Below are 19,227 nucleotides of genomic sequence, written 5' to 3' on the forward strand. Positions count from 1 at the left end.
ATTTTATAATCTGTGGCAAAGACTAATTTTGTTAAATGATATATACTAAATTGCCAGAATTTTGCAAAAGCTGTTATTAATAGAAGAAAGAAAATAAATTTGAAAATAGGTTTTAGGAGAGGGGATTTTTTAAAAAGCAGGTCCTGAATTAAGGTTCTAGTGTGGCATTTTGTGTAATGAAATATTGGTTGTCTTAGTAGTTACTCAGTTAAGAACAGTATGTCCTTATGGCCTCAACTGCTTGCATATTCTGCGTGAAGGAAGAAAAAGAAAAAAAGTTTGTTTACCTTAAAATATTTGCCTTACCAGTTCCACACCACACTCCTTTTGATTTCAATGAACATTATCTATGTAAACAGTATCTAGCATAAGATAAAGACATTAAACTTTAATCTAAGAGTCTATGAACCCTAACAGTTATCACCAGGCAATGATGTAGCACGTGTATCTTCATCTGTCTTCCTTTAAGCAGGTGAAAATAGTGACCATGAGAAAAACGTATCTGACTCATCTGGTAATAGGGCTTTTGGATCTCACTGGTTTTGCCTCTTGATATGCACTCAAGGATCTGTAGATCTGTAGGTCTTCCTACTCTTTAGTTTGAAAAACATGCAAGGTTTAGCATGTTCTGAGGGAGGGTAGCCTGTAAAAAGGCTTGGGTAAAGTGCTTGTAGGCCCTCTGCAGTTCTGTGAGGGCAGGCGAGATGAGAGCCACCGGTGCCAATGAGGCAGCAGCAGCAGTAGTGGCCTTTCTGAGCATGGGGTGTCCAGGCAGGACCCAAGCCAGGCAAGGGGGTCAGGCCCAGCGATGGCAGTCGGGGTCAGCTGACAGTCCAGTGACTGCCAGACAAGCCTGTGGCAACAAGGCAGACTCAAGGTCTGGCCAGTAGACCAAGTGTGCAGATTAGGGTTTGGGTCCGGGTGAATGGGGTACCTGCTTGGGCAGAGGCATGGCTGTAGGATAGCTCAAGCAGGGACCAAGGGTGATAACCTCAGGTTAAATGCAGCTCCCAAGAGAAGCAAATACCCTGACACTGCAAACTTCCGCAAAATTATGTAGTCCATTGTGCTGCATATGTCTCTTTGCATGTGCTGGACACCGTTTAGTGCTGGTTGTTGCCATGGATAAGCAGTTTTGCATGCTGATCTTGCTTGAGTCAGAGCTCACATGCTTGTCTGCTGCAGGTCTGTTTTCTCCTAATATGTGGGGTTCCTGAAAACCTTTGTGATGTCAGAGTACAGCCCACTCGAGTCATTCTGTCATGGGTGAACTTCGGCTGTCTTGTCAAGGATTAATTCTGGATTTTGTGGTAGTTTTCTTTTGAATGATCATAAGATGATATTTTATCAGAGACATTTAATTTGTAAACTTGCGTGATTGTCTCTTTTAATCTCTTGACAGCCACATTTTTAAAGTTTTTCTTAGTACACATAATGAAAACAAAACGTCTGATGGATTTCTTTATTACATGGAGTACCATATTCCTTCTGGCTTTGTGACATAGTGCTGTACTTCTTTTCTACATCTGAATTAGCAAATACATCAACTGCTTCAGAATCTGACTGTCGTCTGAAAGTTTTTCTTCCTTTTTCACTGGCATCCAGTAGAGGAAGGCAGAGAATGATCTGTCATTTACAACTCCTAATTTTTCCTCCTCCTTTTTTGTTCAGGAGGCCAGTGAATCATTTCTGAAATCACTATAGATCTGAGGTCCTTGGAAGAGAGTTATTATTCAGAGAATAAGTCCAGCAGAATATGGCTTTCTCTAACCTGTCCCTGTCAGATGGGTTGGTTTGGTTTTTTTGCCCTAGAAGCTAAGATACATGAATTTGCAGTTTCAAAATCACCAGCCTTTGTACTTTGTGGCCTTTTTCTGGCTGACTTTTCTCAGTAGTGATGAGAGGAGGGCAGGGTTCATAGCCTGTAATGTTATTTCCTAGTGTTTGCAGTAGTACTTCTGCTTCCAGACTCATGAGAGTGATGTTTCACCTGTGTTCTGGACTGAACTAGACAAGGGGTTTGTAGTCTTACCATGGAAATGCTTTGTTACAGCATCCCTCAAAAATAGGATTGCATGCTAAAAGAGTATCAAACTCCAGAAACTTTCATTATTATTACATACAGCCTCTATTAAAAGACTCAGCTAAATGAGAGACATGCCTTGATCCCATTTATGCGTTGGCTTAAAGTATGGTTGTTAATGTACCACAGAACAAATATATAAAAATCTAAATGTTGACATAGATGGGCTTTGTCTCTGAGGTTTGACCATCTCCAGCTAACTTTATGCTTCACAGTGGACTGACAGTTTGTGAAAAGTTGAGCCAAATGTGTGTAATCAGTAAAGTGTGTTATGGGGCAGGTGAGGCTCTTCATGTAAAGCCTAAAGCCATCAGCCTCTCCAGAAGGTGGCAAGCAATATTTCTGTGGAGGAACAGATTACTCCCTTCTTAGATACATGACTAGTAGTTTGTGTTTCAGGGGAGCAGACAAAGGCAAATTGCCCCAGAGATGGGGATGGTTTATAAAGGAAAAATAATTGCCGAGGTAGGATTTCCTTATTTGAAGTTGATATGATCTGAAAAAGAGCTGTGAGTTTATTAGATAAGAAGACCCTTCAAAACTGTCTGAGTCTAGGACGGACGGATTGTTTCTTTTAATTTCTATTATCTTGTGACATTGTAAATCTTGGTAAACTGCATTGTTTATTATGGATGTAGCAAATAAATCCTTTCATTAGCTGTTTATGCTGACCTGGTTTAGATGAGGAATGATATCAATACGACCAGCTAACTTCAAGGAATTTGTGCACACAGGCTCTTGCAGTGACACTGAAGTACTCTCAGGCAGGCAGCAGCCTAAAACATTTCTTAGCAACTGTAAAGGATAGTGGAGTTGCACAGGCCAACACACAAGCCAGTGACTCAGTACCTAAGAAGAGGGTAGATTTCCGTTGCTGAAGAGGATACCTGTCTGGTGTGCTGGTGAGAAGCCCAAGGATTGCAAAGGAGTGTAAGATGTAAGAGGATGTTACCGCAAATGTTACAAATTGGAAAATCAGAGACAGAGAAAAGTGAGATACTGTTTCTAGGGTACACACAAAATCCTTCTGTCCAGGACCTCAGCCAATTCCTATACCATGCTTTCAAGATGGAGTTTCTTCCAGCTCCTGGTAGTTGCTTCCTGTATGGTGGTTACCTTCACTAATGTAAAGGTTGAGCAGACTATTAGTCTGTTAGGTAAGCATGCCTCTGAGATAACATCCCATTTTTAGAATTAGTTCAGTTTTCATTAGTGAATTAACTAGACATATAAATATTTATGACTATCTCAGATTTCTGATTACAACAGGAAATAAATAATTCATTATAGAAAATTACCTTTGTAGAATTGATACCACAAGGATATAAATCAGATACGACAATTTCCAAAAAAGTGGCCCAATATATTGAGGTTTGGAACACCCTCAAGTATGTTTTTGGTGCAACCATTGCAGTTCTAAACTGGGTAACAAAACTTCTGTTGTGTGAATAAGTAGTCACGTGAGAGTCTTTTTACAGAAATGTGCATATAATATAAATATATTGATGGCTGGGACAATTTAGGGAATCTACAACATATGATTTCTGTTTGATATTGCGAACTTTCTGTGTGTAAGTATCGGACTGTTTACAAGCATCTTTTTGAATCATATTTGCCTTCTCTGTTGTACTTCTGCTTTGGTAGGTTAGTTGAAATAAATTTTGCACCTGCAGAAAGCTAAAAAGAATAAAATTTAAATCTTGATGAGTGAATGGCATAAAATAAAGGATTGAATACTCTGTGTGGCAAGCCAGTTACCAAGCTTTAAACTTAAACTGAGAGGCCGTTTTGGTCACATAGTGGGTCTGAAGGGGAATCAGGCTAACAAGGAAGGCTAGAAGATTGAAGGAAAGGGATCCTTATCAGCCCTTTTAAAGGAAAATGGGCCTCTCTTCTCACAATACAGGTGCTTGCTGCAGAAATGAGGAGGAATCGCTTAGAAAAGAGCAATTGCATTTCTGAGTTCAGAGCAGAACTCAGAGATTGAGGAAGGACTCTTGGTTATAGGGAGTTAGCTGAAAGAGTCTGAGATGTCATGAAGCTAATGCAGTGAAGTTTTAAAACAAGGTATTTATTTTTTTGACTGTTTATATATGTTCGTTGCAATAGTTGAAGGGGCTTTCAGAAACCCTGTTAAGTTTGTGCATATATCTGTTTCACCTCTCACACTATACCCTTGTTGTGGAGCTCTGAGACAGGGTTTCATGGCACTGGAGAATGAGCCGCCAGTATACCTCTGGCTGACTGAGCTGGTCCACACGAATGTGTCTGACAAGAGAAGCCAAAATGCATGTGCTCTGAGCCTCAAGGGACACATAAATATAGCAGTCTGCAGGGTTGCCTCTGCACGGTTACCTGGGGACAGCTGATGAGACTTCTGTGAGGGTTATGGCAACAGAATATTGCTGTAATGTTTAGAGAGATGTAGCTTGGGATGCCTGTGTAGGAGATAGCTTTCAATACAAGGTATTACTATTGAAAGGTACTCCATCCAATTTGTAAAGAAGCATGTATAAAATATGATTTCTGCAGTACAGGAAGAGAGTTACAGTAAAGAGTATCTCTTGAGTTCTCCTAACACCTAGGATTGTATTTGAAATGTAAACTGTCTTTATAATGCTATGTAGTAAAAGGAGCATCCTAAAATAAGATAGTAAAATCCTTACACCACATCACTCATACCCTGTAAAGATACCTTTCTTGAGTGGATAATATCAGATGCTATTTTGCCCATCATGCTTTTATTCTAATTAAAGCTTACTTTTTTAGTAGATGCTCTCTTCTTAAACAGAGGTAGGAACTTGGGGGTTATTTGCAGAGGGTATCCTCACTGAGGAAAAGTGACCCGTTGCTATATGACATGATAGAACAAAGGCTGTAGATTAAAGCATTGTTAAAAATTCAGTGCCAACATAGCGCTGTAGATCCTGCTTCGTACTGTGTGTGCAATCTAGTTTACTTCCTTTTATGGTGAAAGCCTTAACTGCTTTTTCAGTCCAGTGCTGCTTGTGGTGACATACAAGTATGTTATCTATTCACTCTTTCTTTGATTTGTTGAATGGTATCACAAAATGTTTTCCTCTTTCCGAGTTCTGAAGACCCATAGTATTGAGCACAGAGCTGTTCCATAAACTGAACAATATGTGAAAGAAAACTGAAAAGCTGCTGATGAACTGCTAAAGGCTGGTTATTCCAGGTCGTAGTTGCTGTACCCAGTGCATGGTTACAGTATCCTTACCTGTCATGTTTTCTCTTCCTAAATTAAGTTCAGGCATTCCCTTTAACTTTCTTCAGGAGCATCTGCAGCAGCGGAAGAGTTAATCTGGGAAAACAGACCGGTTTGTTACTTTGTTCTGTGTTTAAATTCTATTCTGAAAGTTCATGGGTGACTTTTGTTGTTGTTGTTACTAAATTGTTCTCTCTTCCAGATCACTGCTTTTGGAGGTGTTAATCTCCCTCAAATCCCCTGAATCAGTAGGAATTGAAATTGATTAGTGCTTCTCAGTGTGAAATACCTGGCAGGAGCAAACTCTGAGAATTTTTGCTTGTGTCCGTATTGGCATCTGCTGTTTCTCCTGGGGTGAGAAATCTCCTTCAGTGGGATAGCTCAGTACTTTGGTAATGTGTTTTTTGTATTAGTGGACATTAGACCTATATGTAAATTGCGCAGACTTTCACACATCTTCCCTAGTGCAATAAAGACAAAACAGGTCTTTCTTATTGATGACCATATATCAGAATGTATAATAAAGTGTATCAAGGTCTAAATTATTCTTTGAAGTTACGGAGCCAGACTTTTTACTGAATGATATCTGAGAGAATCAGAGTACTGCAGCAATGTTGTTTGCTATGCAAGTCACAATATAAAAACGCACGAGTCATGAAGATAAGAAAAGATCCATAAGTTATTATATTACACTGTGGAAAGCTATTTTCACTTTTTTTTCCTGAAACTAGCTTCCCATCAGAGTTTGCTAACACATTAATCTTTCTGCTTGCCTTAAATATTAACAAATTGTAAGGTCTTCTTTAGGTTCAGATCAGCAAAAACCAAAGTTGTTTTTGTTCTTCTTTGTAGATTAAGGCATTATTAAATAATGTATACAGGTATAACAGCTCTGAGCAGCTTCCGTGTGTATCACTATCTGCCCTTTTCTTTTACCTCTCTGTACCCCTAAATCCTTAACTGATTTTTCAAGTTCAGTAATTAACTGTGAGTAGCAGTGGACATTGGCATTGTCCTGCCACTCTTTGTCAGTCTTTTTGGCTGGGAAGCTGTCAAGCCAATTCCTTGTGGATTTGACTTCGTCTTTGTTACTGAACTCAACTTAGATGGTTATAGACCCAGATAGCATAACCCGAATAATACATTTATAATTTATTAAACTTAATTCTTTAAAGGTTCTTTTGATAACTGCTCCATGAAGATAGCTGCTGAAGGAAGTTTAAATTTAATGGATTCTATCTCATATGCCTATTATTATTTTTGAAGCCTGTTAGAGAAGAGAAATTATGCAAATTGGTGTCACGCTAGGCTACTGCACACATGCTGGTAATGCATAACAACTAGCTCACTGATGAAAATACTTAATCTTAAGCAAGACTCATTGTCAGCACTAAGTTCTTCGTATCATGGTTAACCGTTTATTATTATTTTTCTTAGAGATAAAGGAGAGTCTGTTCTTATTAGAAATCCTCATTAGAATAAAACTGCTGTAAAAGTAATACTGGAGAACTATAGTGATGAATTATGATTGATTACATTATACAATTAAGGTATATTGTGAAACAATAGGAAGATCCCTTCAAAAAATTAAGTAGTTGTTGCCTCTCTGTGAATGGCTAAATGGCTTTAATTCTTCAGCTCCTGCACATAAAAGACTTGGTGAATAGATCACACTCAGGATCAATTAGTTTCACAACAATCTTTACCATTAACAAAGCAAAGCTGCTAGGATTGAACCAGTTTATCTGTACTCTTCATGACAGCATTTTAAGCTTACATGTACTGCATTGTCTGTCTAGTACTGGGCATAGGAACCAGTACGCAGAACACACAGTTCTGTGCAGCACTGGCCGATATAAGCGCTCCCTGTGAGGAAGCTATCTTAGCCCTGAAGAATTTCAATACCCTTAGCAGGGCAAAAATGCAATAAAAGGTAGGCTGGTTTCAGAAAATAGGTCGCTAATGTAAGTTTGCAGTTTTCTTCTTCCCAGTTTTATCCTGCATCTGTCTTAGATTTCTTTTTCCTCATCTGTACACAAAGCCTGTCAAGCTTTTCTGATTAGACTGCAATGAAGAACGTGGTTTTGGTCTAAGGGTCATCATTCCATTATAGCCATTCATCCTTCCATTTTAACACCAACACATACATTTTGTTTGCCCTGTTCAATTGCTGCCAAAGGAGGCAGAGAAAACCTTCTCAGGTATTGATTTTTCACACATGGGGACTGTAGCTTGTAGTCACTTTATTTGCCACCTGCAGTTTATAACTGAATGGGCTCATGGCATTATAAACTTCATCTTAGCCCTGAGATCCCAGCCTGAGGTGAAATTGATGTGTTAGCTGTTAGTCATTTGTAACTACTTTAATGTATTTTGCTAGTTGGAATTCTCTTTATATGGCTAATATAAATAGCAATTTTGCAATAGAAATGCCACTGATCAGAACTTTCTGTTTGAGTTATTGATCTTGACTGGGTTTCATATATTTGGATCTAGCCTTGGATAATAATTTCTGCTTAGTATTTTTTTGGTATCTCTGTTTTTCATTGTTACATTTATAATGTAATAATTATGAACTATATCATGGTAATTGACTAGATACATAATTTTATTCAATATTTGACCCTCGGAGTTGTAGATATGAAACTGATCAACTAGCAGTCAAAGAAATGAAATGTATTATAGTTCCTCATGAATGATCAGGGGCTTTATTTCTAGTGGTACTCAAAATTTCACTAGAACTCTTTGTTGCTTTCTATGTTAGTAGCAAGATATCCTTTACCTCACAGGGTAAAACAACTTTGCAAAAACACTTGCTTTACTGTGCACAGGATGTGATTTTTTGCAATAACTTGAAGCTCAGCAAAGCATTTGGTTTTCATAATTTAATACAATTTTTTTCTGTTCATCCCAGCTTCCATTATAGGGTTTTTTAAAATACACAGTACCTCCCAGAAACCTTGGAAGTGTCATTTTTCCCTTAATAATACATTTTGCTAATTTTGTGTTGTTCCACCATCATGCTAAGAATTCCAGCTTAGCTACAGCAGATGTTGTCTTTTGGGTGTATCAGAGGAAAGAATGAATGATAATTATTATGATGGTATGAAATTAATAAGGTGAAAACTTATCAAATTAGTTTCACTGCTTATGAAACAAGTTGCTTTGTGGCTTGCTTAGTTTTGTGAATTGCTCTTTACAAATCTTTTTACTCTAGCTACAGTTCAGCTTTTGGGCACGTAAAATTAAGAGAAGTTCAGCTATAGCAGACCAGAATAAATCATGTTGTATCTATGAAATCCTCTGAAAATGAGTAGAATTTAATGGTTCTGACAGAAACAAATTTTATTACTAATATAACATCATTGACATCAATGAAGATTAATTAGAAGAATCAAAGCACTAAGAAACTTCCTGGAGTACTAGCGATCATTTTTATTAAAAAAGATGAAGCGGTTTGAGTTCTCCCTCATCTTCAAGACCTTCCTGCTCTAGAAACCTCCAGTGGCTGCTTGTTCTGTTCTTGATTATGCAGTAGATTTGAGGCAGTGTTTAATTTAACTTAAAAGTTCATGGGTCCATTCTGTGCATGCTAAGCAGATCTCTTCAATATTACACCGTCCCATTCAACTAGAAAATGGCTTGAGGTGAAGCAAACTGGTATGACTGTTGTAGACAACAGATGACACAAAGCCAGTGGTAAGAGAGAAGCAACTTCAGAATGAGTTCTGGGAAGCAGGAAAAAACTTAGATGCAGTTCTGAAGGGCCCAAGATGCCAGTAGTGCTACCAGAACCCCATGGAAGATGGAATATTATCAAGAGTGTTGTGGCACTTGCTTGGGAGTCACAGGATGAGGTGCTAAATAGTTCTGGAGTAAAATAACTTCTTTCAGCAGTGCCTCCTGATCTGACACAGGCCTTCAGGAAAGACTGAAAATGCATGCCCCATAAAAAGCAGTGTTAGATTTGTAGGGGAGCTGGTCAGAGGCCAAGCTGTACTTTACCTTTGCCTACATGCATTCTAGATCTGTTTGTTTACAAAACTGGCTGATTGTGAGGATGTATCTGCCCACCCAGACTACTCTTCTGTTTGATTTATATGAACAACATAGAAATGAGCAATCATTACTGAACAAAGGTTAATGCTTTACTCATAAATATACGAGTAAAAGAAGAGTTTACTTAAAAAAAAATTGTTATACAACAGATTATGATGCAATAAATCTAAATGAAAACATGCAACTGGATTGTTTGGACAGGGCACATACATCTTTCCTACCATGCATACTCCAGGATATTAATGGAGAGTTTTCTGGTTTAGACTCAAACATTTGATCCAAGAATTTGAGTTAATGTTACAATCTTACAGCTGCTTGTGGTTTAGGAGTGGTGGTGTGAGATTTTCACTGTTTGATTAAAGTGTTCAAAAATCAAGTTGTTTTTTCTCTTTATTTCTAGAGAAGGAGGTGACATCTAGATTTCTGTGCCATGATGTCAGTAGCTGTTTTGTGGTCAGTTTATTATGGGTGATCCTAGGAATTGAGTTGTGTTTTATGCTGTGATGAGCTGGAAGTGTAGACAAGGGAGCAAGCATTCACAACGCTTTTCTCAGACCTAGTGTCCAAACACAATCTGTTGCCACTGGTTGTCAATCTGTTCTGGCCCTGTGGCTCATATTACAAGTCTAAAAGCTTGAATTATCTAGTCCATCCATACAGACGAAGAAGAAGGAAAGAAAGCAACAAAGATATTCCCAAATTTAAAGGACTTCATGTAGAGAAAGGGAGTGTATGTAAGCACAATCTGTAAAAAGTTAAAGAAGTTTTAAGTTGGGAGAACATTTTTCCCAGTTACATCCTCTCCATCTTCATTTTGAATGAACACCCACTAAGTCAGTTTCATGGTTTGTATATTCAAGAGACTTGTTCTGTGAGCTGAATTTAGCAGGAGTGTTTTCAAGGATCTACCTTTCATCTATGAACAGCAGCAGTTCTATTCTGGATTGTCCTATCTTTCCCTTACGCTGGCATAGTGAAAAGATGTGATCAGTTGAAGTATGGTTCTTTTTGTTTGTAAGTTGTATAGCATCAATAACAGCTTTTGAACATACTTTTATCCTTCTCCTTCATCTCCTTCTATCACTGACCTTTATCCTGGGAAGAACTATGCACATCACATTCTGCAGTCTCTCTGAGACCAATTGAGAACGGTTACAGGATAGTATGTTGATGGATTCTTTTGTATGCTTCATTTCAAGATATTGACATCCTCTTTGTTTTAACCTAGCCAGTGAGAAACAGCAGGAGGAGACTAGCAGAGGAGGCTGTTCTGACGATTGATTTTCTTGTGCCTTGTGGTGGTTCATTAACTCCTCTAACAATTGCTTCTTAGGTAGCTGTCTGGGTGTGACCATTACTAGCCAGCAGAATAGGGGCTGTCATGGCCGGGTGAAGCCATAGCTGATAATGTCAATTTTACCTGCTGAATTCTTCTATCTATGAGTTATTCATTTAGTGTGGAAGCAATATTGAGCTCCCTACAAATAGTGAAATATCTTAATTTTTAATACGACATTCTTACTCTTACACAGTATGTGTAGATGCCGGAAGAGTACAAGCCAGCTGTTTCACAAGAGAGACAAGAGGGATTAGGCAAATAGAACATTGCAAAAATTAGCCCTGTGCATGAATTGTTCATTTGGAAACTGTATGTTCAGTTTTGTTTCACTAGTATTGACTGGAATCCCTAATGGCTATATTAGAATTCAAAACTGTCTAGTACTGTAAACCATGAGTGTTAGAAAGCAGCAGGCTGGAGTGAGGCTCTCACTAATTTCAAAACCTCTATGGATGTCTCAGTTTACTGCGAGCTAGAAAAGGGTGTGTGTTGGAAGGCAACAGGCAGATTGCTGTTGAGTAGAAGTTGAGTGAGGCCGTACTGAAAATAAAACAGTAATTATATAGCTATTTCTGGCACTGTTTTTCTTGCTTATGAGTCCCTTTTGTCCCTATAATTTCTGAGAAAGATAGTGGTGATAATAAATTTGTGAGAAAAAGTTGCTGATTTTATTCCAGAAGTAATCGTATCATTAAAAAATATGCATGTAGTTATTCTATACAGGGTTTGGGCTATTTGTTTTGTTTTCACAACACAGGTGAAGATCACAGTAGAACTTCTAGGACACAATGTAATTTTCCAGATGGCTATTTTGAGGCTGTTTAGAGCCCTGGAATACAATTGGAAGGCTGTAGTTCACAGACTGAAAAATTATTTGTGCACTGTCCATAACCTGTATTTCTTTTACGTTATCTTTTATATCAAAAAATACATGTAGATTATTTTTCTTAGGGACACTGTTAAGGAAGGGATAATACTGTGCAATCATAGATTCCAATGTTAATCTTACAGAGAAATATTTTCTTTAAATATAGATAAATGCTATTTGCACATTTGCCTGACTGCCATCTAAGTTAGTCTGTCATGCCTGGTCTGACTTAATTTGTTCTGTTAAAGTTATCAAAATAGAAAAATCCAGATGTTATGAGAAAACCAATGAAATGTGCTTTATTGATAGAGAATATATTTTTTAATGGATAAATGAGAGAAACCCTGCCAATGGCTGTTTGTTAATAATTTTTTTGTCTTACCCTATTTTTTGTCTTGGTTGATCAACTTTTGCAAGATTTATTTTTAGTATATTATCTCTGCTTTAAAAAAAATAATCGTGCTATTTGTCCCTATTTCAGCTTGAGAGCAGTTTGACTAGACTCCATCAAGTTGTCCTTACTTTTGCTTTGCATTCTGTTTCTTCCCAAGTATCCAAAACAGGGTTTGGTAGAGCACTATGGGCTTGTTGATAGCATGTAGTCATTCCTCAGATAGCATAAGTGTGTGCAGTTGCAAATAGCTTTGTGTAAGATGTTCCCCATCCAGTAGAGTTAATTGCCAAAGTGTAATTTTTCAGCATCTGGTGTGGGCTATTTTGCTTGCCTGCATGGAATAGATTTAACCATGAGAAGTTTTCTCCAGCTGGTGGCAGAAATAATGAAATACTTGTAATCAGTAGGTCTTTAATAGGTTGAGGCTCCCTCTTGGGAGGTCATTGCTAAGTTTTTCACAGCTAGAAGCCACTCTCTGTACATAATTTCAAAACCCGGAGAGGTGTGAGGCCTGACGTGGGGGAAGTGAAAGGAGAAATGTCTTCCTAAAGAAATTTCAGCTTCAGCATTTTAGTGTTAAAGTCTTCTGAATATGGGGGTGTTGGAAAAGTGGTTGCATTCATACAGAACTTTCCGCTGTAGAAATAAAAGGAAATGACAGCCCTTGTTAAAACAAGGCCATTTTGTTTTCTGAAGCTCAGCAAATCAGGGAAAAAGAAAGACACAAATTCAGTTTAAAACTTCAGTTTTTTCCTTTTGAAGTTTACATTTTGTGTTTTAAAAAAATAAACCGGATTTTACAATATTGAAGATAATAGCAGGTACTGCTCTGCTTTTTTGTACTGTAAAACATTCACATCTATCATAGGAGAATGTCATAAGGGTTACTTTGTTTTGTGCAATGGGCACTTTCACTGGTGACAGATATAAAGCCTCATTTAGATATGTATTGCTTGAGTTCAAGAAGATGGTGTTTTAGTTTAATTAGAAGAGGTTTATGGTACATATTTGGCAAATCTGATTCCATGTGATGCATAAACATGCTACCTGCAAAGGCTGTCTTGTTATCACAATGCATAGAAATGCTCACTCGCTAAAATTTTTCTTCAGTCCTCCACCAGGACTCCATCTGTAACAATTTTGTGTCAGATTTTATTTTGTCAACATTGTCTTCTGGTATAAAGAAATATTAATCTATTTTGAAAATTTGGAGTTAGCATTTTAAGAGTTACTTCTTAATCAGGAAAAAAAGCAGGCAGTGACACTAGATTGTTTTGTTTTAAGGAAAAAACTATTTTTCTGCAACAGCTGCTTGAAGGGAGGCGTCGTACTAAATATTACATTGGTACAAAGAATACCATGGATCATTTTCTGGACAATCTGTGTGATAGCATAATTGTTATAGTGATAGTAAAGTAAATACTAGGGATTTTGGGGGTATTTTTTTCTCCTTTTTATTACAAGGTTGCATCAAATCTGTTTGCAGTCTATTCTTCTGGTTTTTGCACATGAATGTCTGTAGCATTTCTCCTAAGCATTAAAATCACACCTGTTCAATATGTTGAGGTTTTTTAACCTGAGGTGCAACTGTTCCAATTTCTGTTTGTATTTGCCAACTCCCCCGCCCTGGAGGCAAACCTTGCTCTTAAGGTTGCCTTATCAGGAGCTACATGTCTGTGGCTGCTGTCTTCAATGCATGTAGTACAGTCTGTTTGCTGATTTCAAAGAAGCCTTTCACCTGACCTGCTTCTCTGTTGCAGTGCTAACTGCGTATGTTCAGAATACTGTTCTTTATTTGCAGCGTGTTGTATTGGATCCGAGTAGTGAGAAACTGTCCTAATAACTTACATTATTGACCCATAACAAATAAATGTCATTTTTTTTCCTTCTTCCCTTCTTTTTCCTTCTTTTCTTTGCCTTTTTTGGGTCAAGGGACCAAAGCAATTTGATATGCTATTTGGCACCATCTTTGGTGCAAATGCAGTTTTAACCAAGGAGGGATAATAGAGGTTTTCTCTGAATGCCTATCATTTAAAAAGAGATGATACTTCTAACTTGACTTTGCTAACAGCATGTTTTGTGCCTGCTGTATGGTAAATTGCTTTTAACAGCATGTAAACATTTTGTCTTAGGATCTAAAGGAATTTAAAAATTTCTTCTGGAAAGGAACAAAGCGTGCAAATGAGTTTATACACATGCTTCCATTTTGAATATTGCTATACAGACCTGCACTGCATGTGGATTTGCACACAGGTCATTTTTTTCTCTATCATGAGCAGAAAGCACAATTATTTCTTTAATTAGATAGATGTTGCTTAATTCCTTATTTATCAGTTTCCCCAGCCAGGCTTACATTTTTAGCTAAATTTCTCGTGCCAGATGGTTGCCATTGATGCTGGAAAGTGACAAGGTAAATAAGACAGCAGGTTTTTAAAATTATTTCAAGCAGGTTTGCAGATAATCAGACATGCCTAGAAAGAAATGGCTCAAACCTTAAAATTCAAGCATATGTTTGAGGTGCTAGTTGATCCATCTCCAAAAATCAGTGATGGTGTTGTCCTCAATTGCTTTTGTCAAGATCATTTTCTTACTTATCTGCTTCATTTTGTTCATGGATCTCAGACTTTACATATCCTAGTTAAGCATACAGGTAGCTGAAGTTGTCTACCTACTGACAGCCATCAAACAGGCAAATAGTATTATTTCTTAGAGAAACCATAAACCAGTCAGCTTCCCTAACAATGAGTTATATGAGAAGGTTAAGTTAATCTCATCTTAAACTTCATCTTTCCTTTCTCTAATACCAGTTCAGGGGCAAGATCTAGGTTCTTACTACTTGGGAAGAAATGCTAAAATGGTATTGTCATTTTCCTCATCACCAGAACTTGTGATCTATGTAATTCCAAGGAAGGAGCCCTTTTCATAGGCTGCAGTGATCCAAATGTCATGCAGGAGTGTTTGGGGAAATGACTCCCCTGGCCAGATCTCCTGAAAGTGGAGGCGCAGTCAACCGGTGTAGCTAATCATAACACTCAGTGAAACTCAGAAACAGAGACAAGTGCAATTGTTGAGAAACATCTTCAGTGATGAACGTCACCCCAGCGGCATACTGTTGCCTATTACCAAGTTGATTTGTATTTTATGATACCAGCCAGCCCAGTCTTAACTTTTATTAAACTTGTTATACATAGACGTGTTGCAGGTATATCAGATATGATGAGGTGTTGTACCTACTGAATGCCCGTCTGGCAGTTTTCCAGGCAGCATTAGACAAAAGTATGTCAAAAGCACAACATAGCTTTTAAATGCATGAGAAATAGGGCCTCATTTAATGAATAAAATGTCCATTAAAAGAGTGTGCAGTAGATGGAAGGATCAGATTTTGTCAGAACTTGTTAAAATGCGTTCAGAATGATGCAGTGTATGGAGCAATGTTTCAAGCAAATAATATACACCACAAAGTAAGGAAAGAAAAGTGGTGCTCAGAGTTTTATTCTCATTCCTTCGCTTAGTGATCTTTCTGTCTGGTTTTCATTTGTGATTCTATCTGTACTTCTCAAATTATGACAATTTCTTTATCATAAGATGCCTTCTTTAGTACAGAGTTACTTAGATCTTCACACTGTATGTGTGTCTTCTTTGTTTTCCAGGAAGCCATTGTATGGATTGTTTCAATATAACTCCAGAATGATTGGGCTAGAATCATTAGCTGATCCCTCCGATACCTGGGAAATTATAGAGACTATTGGGAAAGGCACTTACGGTAAAGTCTATAAGGTTGCCAATAAGAAAGATGGGAGTCTGGCAGCAGTAAAGATTCTGGATCCTATCAGTGTAAGTAAAAAATACTAAACTGTAACTTCATTATTAATTTAGAAGAATTCTCAAACAGAGTTGAAATGTAAATCAAATATGTAAGAAACTGAAAGCATCCTGAAGGGAACAATTTTGCAGAATGCATTGACATAAGGCATTTGGTACCAGCAGCTGAAAGCTGCAACTTTAAATTTCATAATCTTGTATATTATTTGAAGACAGTATTTACCTAGTTTCTTTTTCAGTTCTGTGTAACTCTTCTGGAACAAATTTATATATTTGTGCTTGGAGCATGCAAATTATAAGGCGGCACAGAGGCATTCTTCTTAGGGGTCTGCTATAGCAGGGAAAATACAAGATGGCCTTAATCTTAATGTTCTTAATTTATTCTGTGTACTCTCTTAAAATAATTACTTTTCCCATCACAGAATTACTGTGAACTTTAGCGTATTTTATAGTTATCTAAGTGGATAATACTGTGAGGCAATAGTTAAGATAAGAACAGACGAGCATACCCCGAATTCTCAGAGGTAGTTCTTTGCCAGCTCCAGTTTTAATGGGTATTAAATGCCTAGCTTCCCTTGAGCTCTCAATAGCAGGTTTAATTGGCAGCTGCTCAGAGTGGATCAAGCTGGAGTTTGATCATGACAGTTGGGCTAAAATATTTACTTCAAAAAGTTACGTTTCTGTCATCCACCACTACTGAAATTTGTCTTGATGTTCTCTTGTATAAATCTGAAGAAGGTAATAAATAAGATCATATACTTTTTAGGAAAATGCAAAAAAAAGGAAAATGTATAGTAAGAGCTTAGATTTTGTAATAGTCACAATCTGTGCAGAAACAAGGAAGGATTCAGTGCTTATATACTGTGCTAAGTTGTGACCTGTGTTGATATTAAACAGTATTCTGTAATTATCACAGAATTCTTTCATTAACAAATATTTAGTAACATTTGCTTATTTCATGGGTTTTGTTTTGTCTCATTAATTGTTTCTGGTGTGTATGTTTTCCTCATAAGAATGTCTTTGTTTTTCCTGATGACACCTTTGAGGTTTTGTGAAATTGTTCTGTGTTTGGTCGCATCTGATGACCACAGAAAAAAGAACAAGTCAAAGGTTCATGTTTTTACATTTAGCTTACACATTAAAAATATGCATGTTTAAAACCAGGTTAAAAATAATACATTTGTAATTTTCTTATTTACAGCTGATGAAAGTTAAGTATAATTTTTACTTTTCTGGTTAAGTATATTATGCACTGAAAGAATCCTTGAAGAATAACTGCTTGCTTTACATAGACTTCACATTTCTGTATGTAAATAAGAAAAAAATTGCATGGTTTAGTGTGGATTGAATTCAGCTGCATTGAAGTAAAACCATTTAAAAGTACAAACTAATTAAAAAATGGTTCTTTTTATCCATGAGACTTTGTTTGTGCTTTGTGTGGACTTACTGTGTTTATATGTTCTGTATGTTTGTATTTTTTATTTAGGATGTAGATGAAGAAATTGAAGCAGAATATAACATTTTGCAGTTTCTTCCCAATCATCCTAATGTTGTTAGATTTTATGGGATGTTTTACAAAGCAGATCAGTATGTGGGAGGACAGCTCTGGCTAGTACTTGAGGTAAAAACATTTTGATAACATTACATCTTAACTAGCAAATGTCGTTGGGTTTCTGTTTTTCATTGGCAGAAGAGTCACAGGCTATCATGATTGCCCTATAGGGGCTGTTAATCAAAGGGCTGGTGGTAGATGATGTGTGATAGCCTACTGTTGAAAATGACATCCAAACTTAAAAAGTTTGTTTAATAGGGAATGTCCTCACATTTTATTTCTATTCAAGCTGCTATGTTCAGCCTCCAAAACAAAAAAACGCTTTTGCTAAGAATGGTTTGGCTAAAAAGAGCTTGAATTTTTTCATGTTGGAGGAAACATTAGATAAGACATTTCTTTAAACTTTTAGAGAGCTCAAGCACTTGAGAGGAATGCAAAAGACAATGAAGTAGTAGCATAGAGGGCAGTTAACATGCTGCCTATTGCAAAAGTGAACAGAGAAAATGTAATGGGAAAGTCTGTTTTATGGTAATTCAAAACTAGAAGCTAGTTGTTGGAAACGTAGCACCAGAAATGCCTGCTACTAACTCTTCTTGTTCAGTGGCAATCAGTACTCTTGCTATGAAAGTGTATTTTGGTGATCTTGTTGCCACTTAAGTGACTGCCAAAGATTGTTGCAAGATGAGCATTTCTTCTAGATGTTTTCTAGGCTTAATTAAGACAGAGCTTTGCATAGACTGATGAGCAGTAACAGACCATTCAAACATTTCTCTGTTATATCTAGACCAGTAAAAGTTAGTGTTCGTTTTAATTACTTTTTTTTTAAAAAAAATTTACTTTATTTTTAATTACTTTAGTTACTTTTAAATAACTTTTAAATTACTAATAATTTTAGATATTCCACTCTCTGTTCTTGAATGGTGACTGGAATCGGAATAAGGAATCTTCATTTCTGCTTTAAGTTTTGGAATCCCAATAATACATCTAACTTCTATCTGTTGCAGAATTATGTAGCTTGATTGAAAACATTTGGATGTGTTTAATCTTAAATTTCAGTAACTATTAAAAAAGGAGCTTTAATATTTTTATTTTGATACTGTTTTTTCTGTATGCCTGCTGGCTTTGTGTTGAGTTTGGCCTTGGTTTCCCATGTGTTTTCTTTTTTTAATACAAGTGTAGTGTATCCAACAATTGCATCACATGTGGTATTATATATATATTGATATTCTGTATATTCTATATAACAAAATTTTAACAAAGTCATGACGTATTCTATGTAACAAAATTGAATATAGAATCTGAGAGAGTTAGGTGTTTGTAGAGACCTTATCAATTAAGTATGTTCATTTCAGGTGTGTTTTAGTGCACATTACTCAAAGTATTGAAAGAAATATGACATTTAAAAAATTGTGATTTCCTTATATGGATAAATTTACCAGACAAGGCAAACTATTTCTTGCCTTGGAATTTAAATGCAACTTTATGTATGTGTAGCAGTTAATTTTTATATTATAAATTAACGACACTTTTTCAGTAAAAGGAATATATAAAGTACTCAGACTTTGGTCCCTGAGTCTTTGATGAAATATATTGATTGGATGTGTATGACTTCCAAAATTTGTAATAAAAAGGTGCATTTTTTTTTTTCCTTTAGGCACAGTTTTGCCATGCTCACTCACTACAAGCAGGACCTTATTTTGAGAAATAACTAGGTTGAAGAAGGGTAGCAAAAGTGGACACCTTAAGTATTTTTATGATTGTGCAATTCCTGGACAGGTGTAGCACAGACAACTGTAAAGCAAGTTTCCCTACTTTTCCATCTAAATGTGCATCAGTCCACTTTATCACTTTATACCTAATGGTAATACTTTAAGTTTACAAGTT

At 36.8% G+C, this 19,227-nt stretch overlaps 1 protein-coding gene across 12 annotated transcripts in view; it reads left to right on the plus strand.

Annotated features, from left to right (window-relative positions):
* Window positions 1-19,227, plus strand: part of MYO3B (myosin IIIB) — a 207,507-nt gene that overhangs the window by 11,733 nt on the left and 176,547 nt on the right. For all 12 annotated transcript variants that reach the window (XR_005105905.1, XR_005105903.1, XR_005105904.1 and 9 more), the window contains 2 exons: window positions 15,620-15,803; window positions 17,278-17,412. Coding sequence is in view for 8 of the 12 variants with exons in the window: in XM_037398443.1 (XP_037254340.1) it covers window positions 15,620-15,803; window positions 17,278-17,412 (319 nt within the window). In the remaining 4 variants the exon portion in view is untranslated. The remainder of the gene's footprint in view (window positions 1-15,619; window positions 15,804-17,277; window positions 17,413-19,227) is intronic.

This window comes from Falco rusticolus, chromosome 8, assembly GCF_015220075.1.
Source record: "Falco rusticolus isolate bFalRus1 chromosome 8, bFalRus1.pri, whole genome shotgun sequence".
NCBI classification, from domain to species: domain Eukaryota; kingdom Metazoa; phylum Chordata; class Aves; order Falconiformes; family Falconidae; genus Falco; species Falco rusticolus.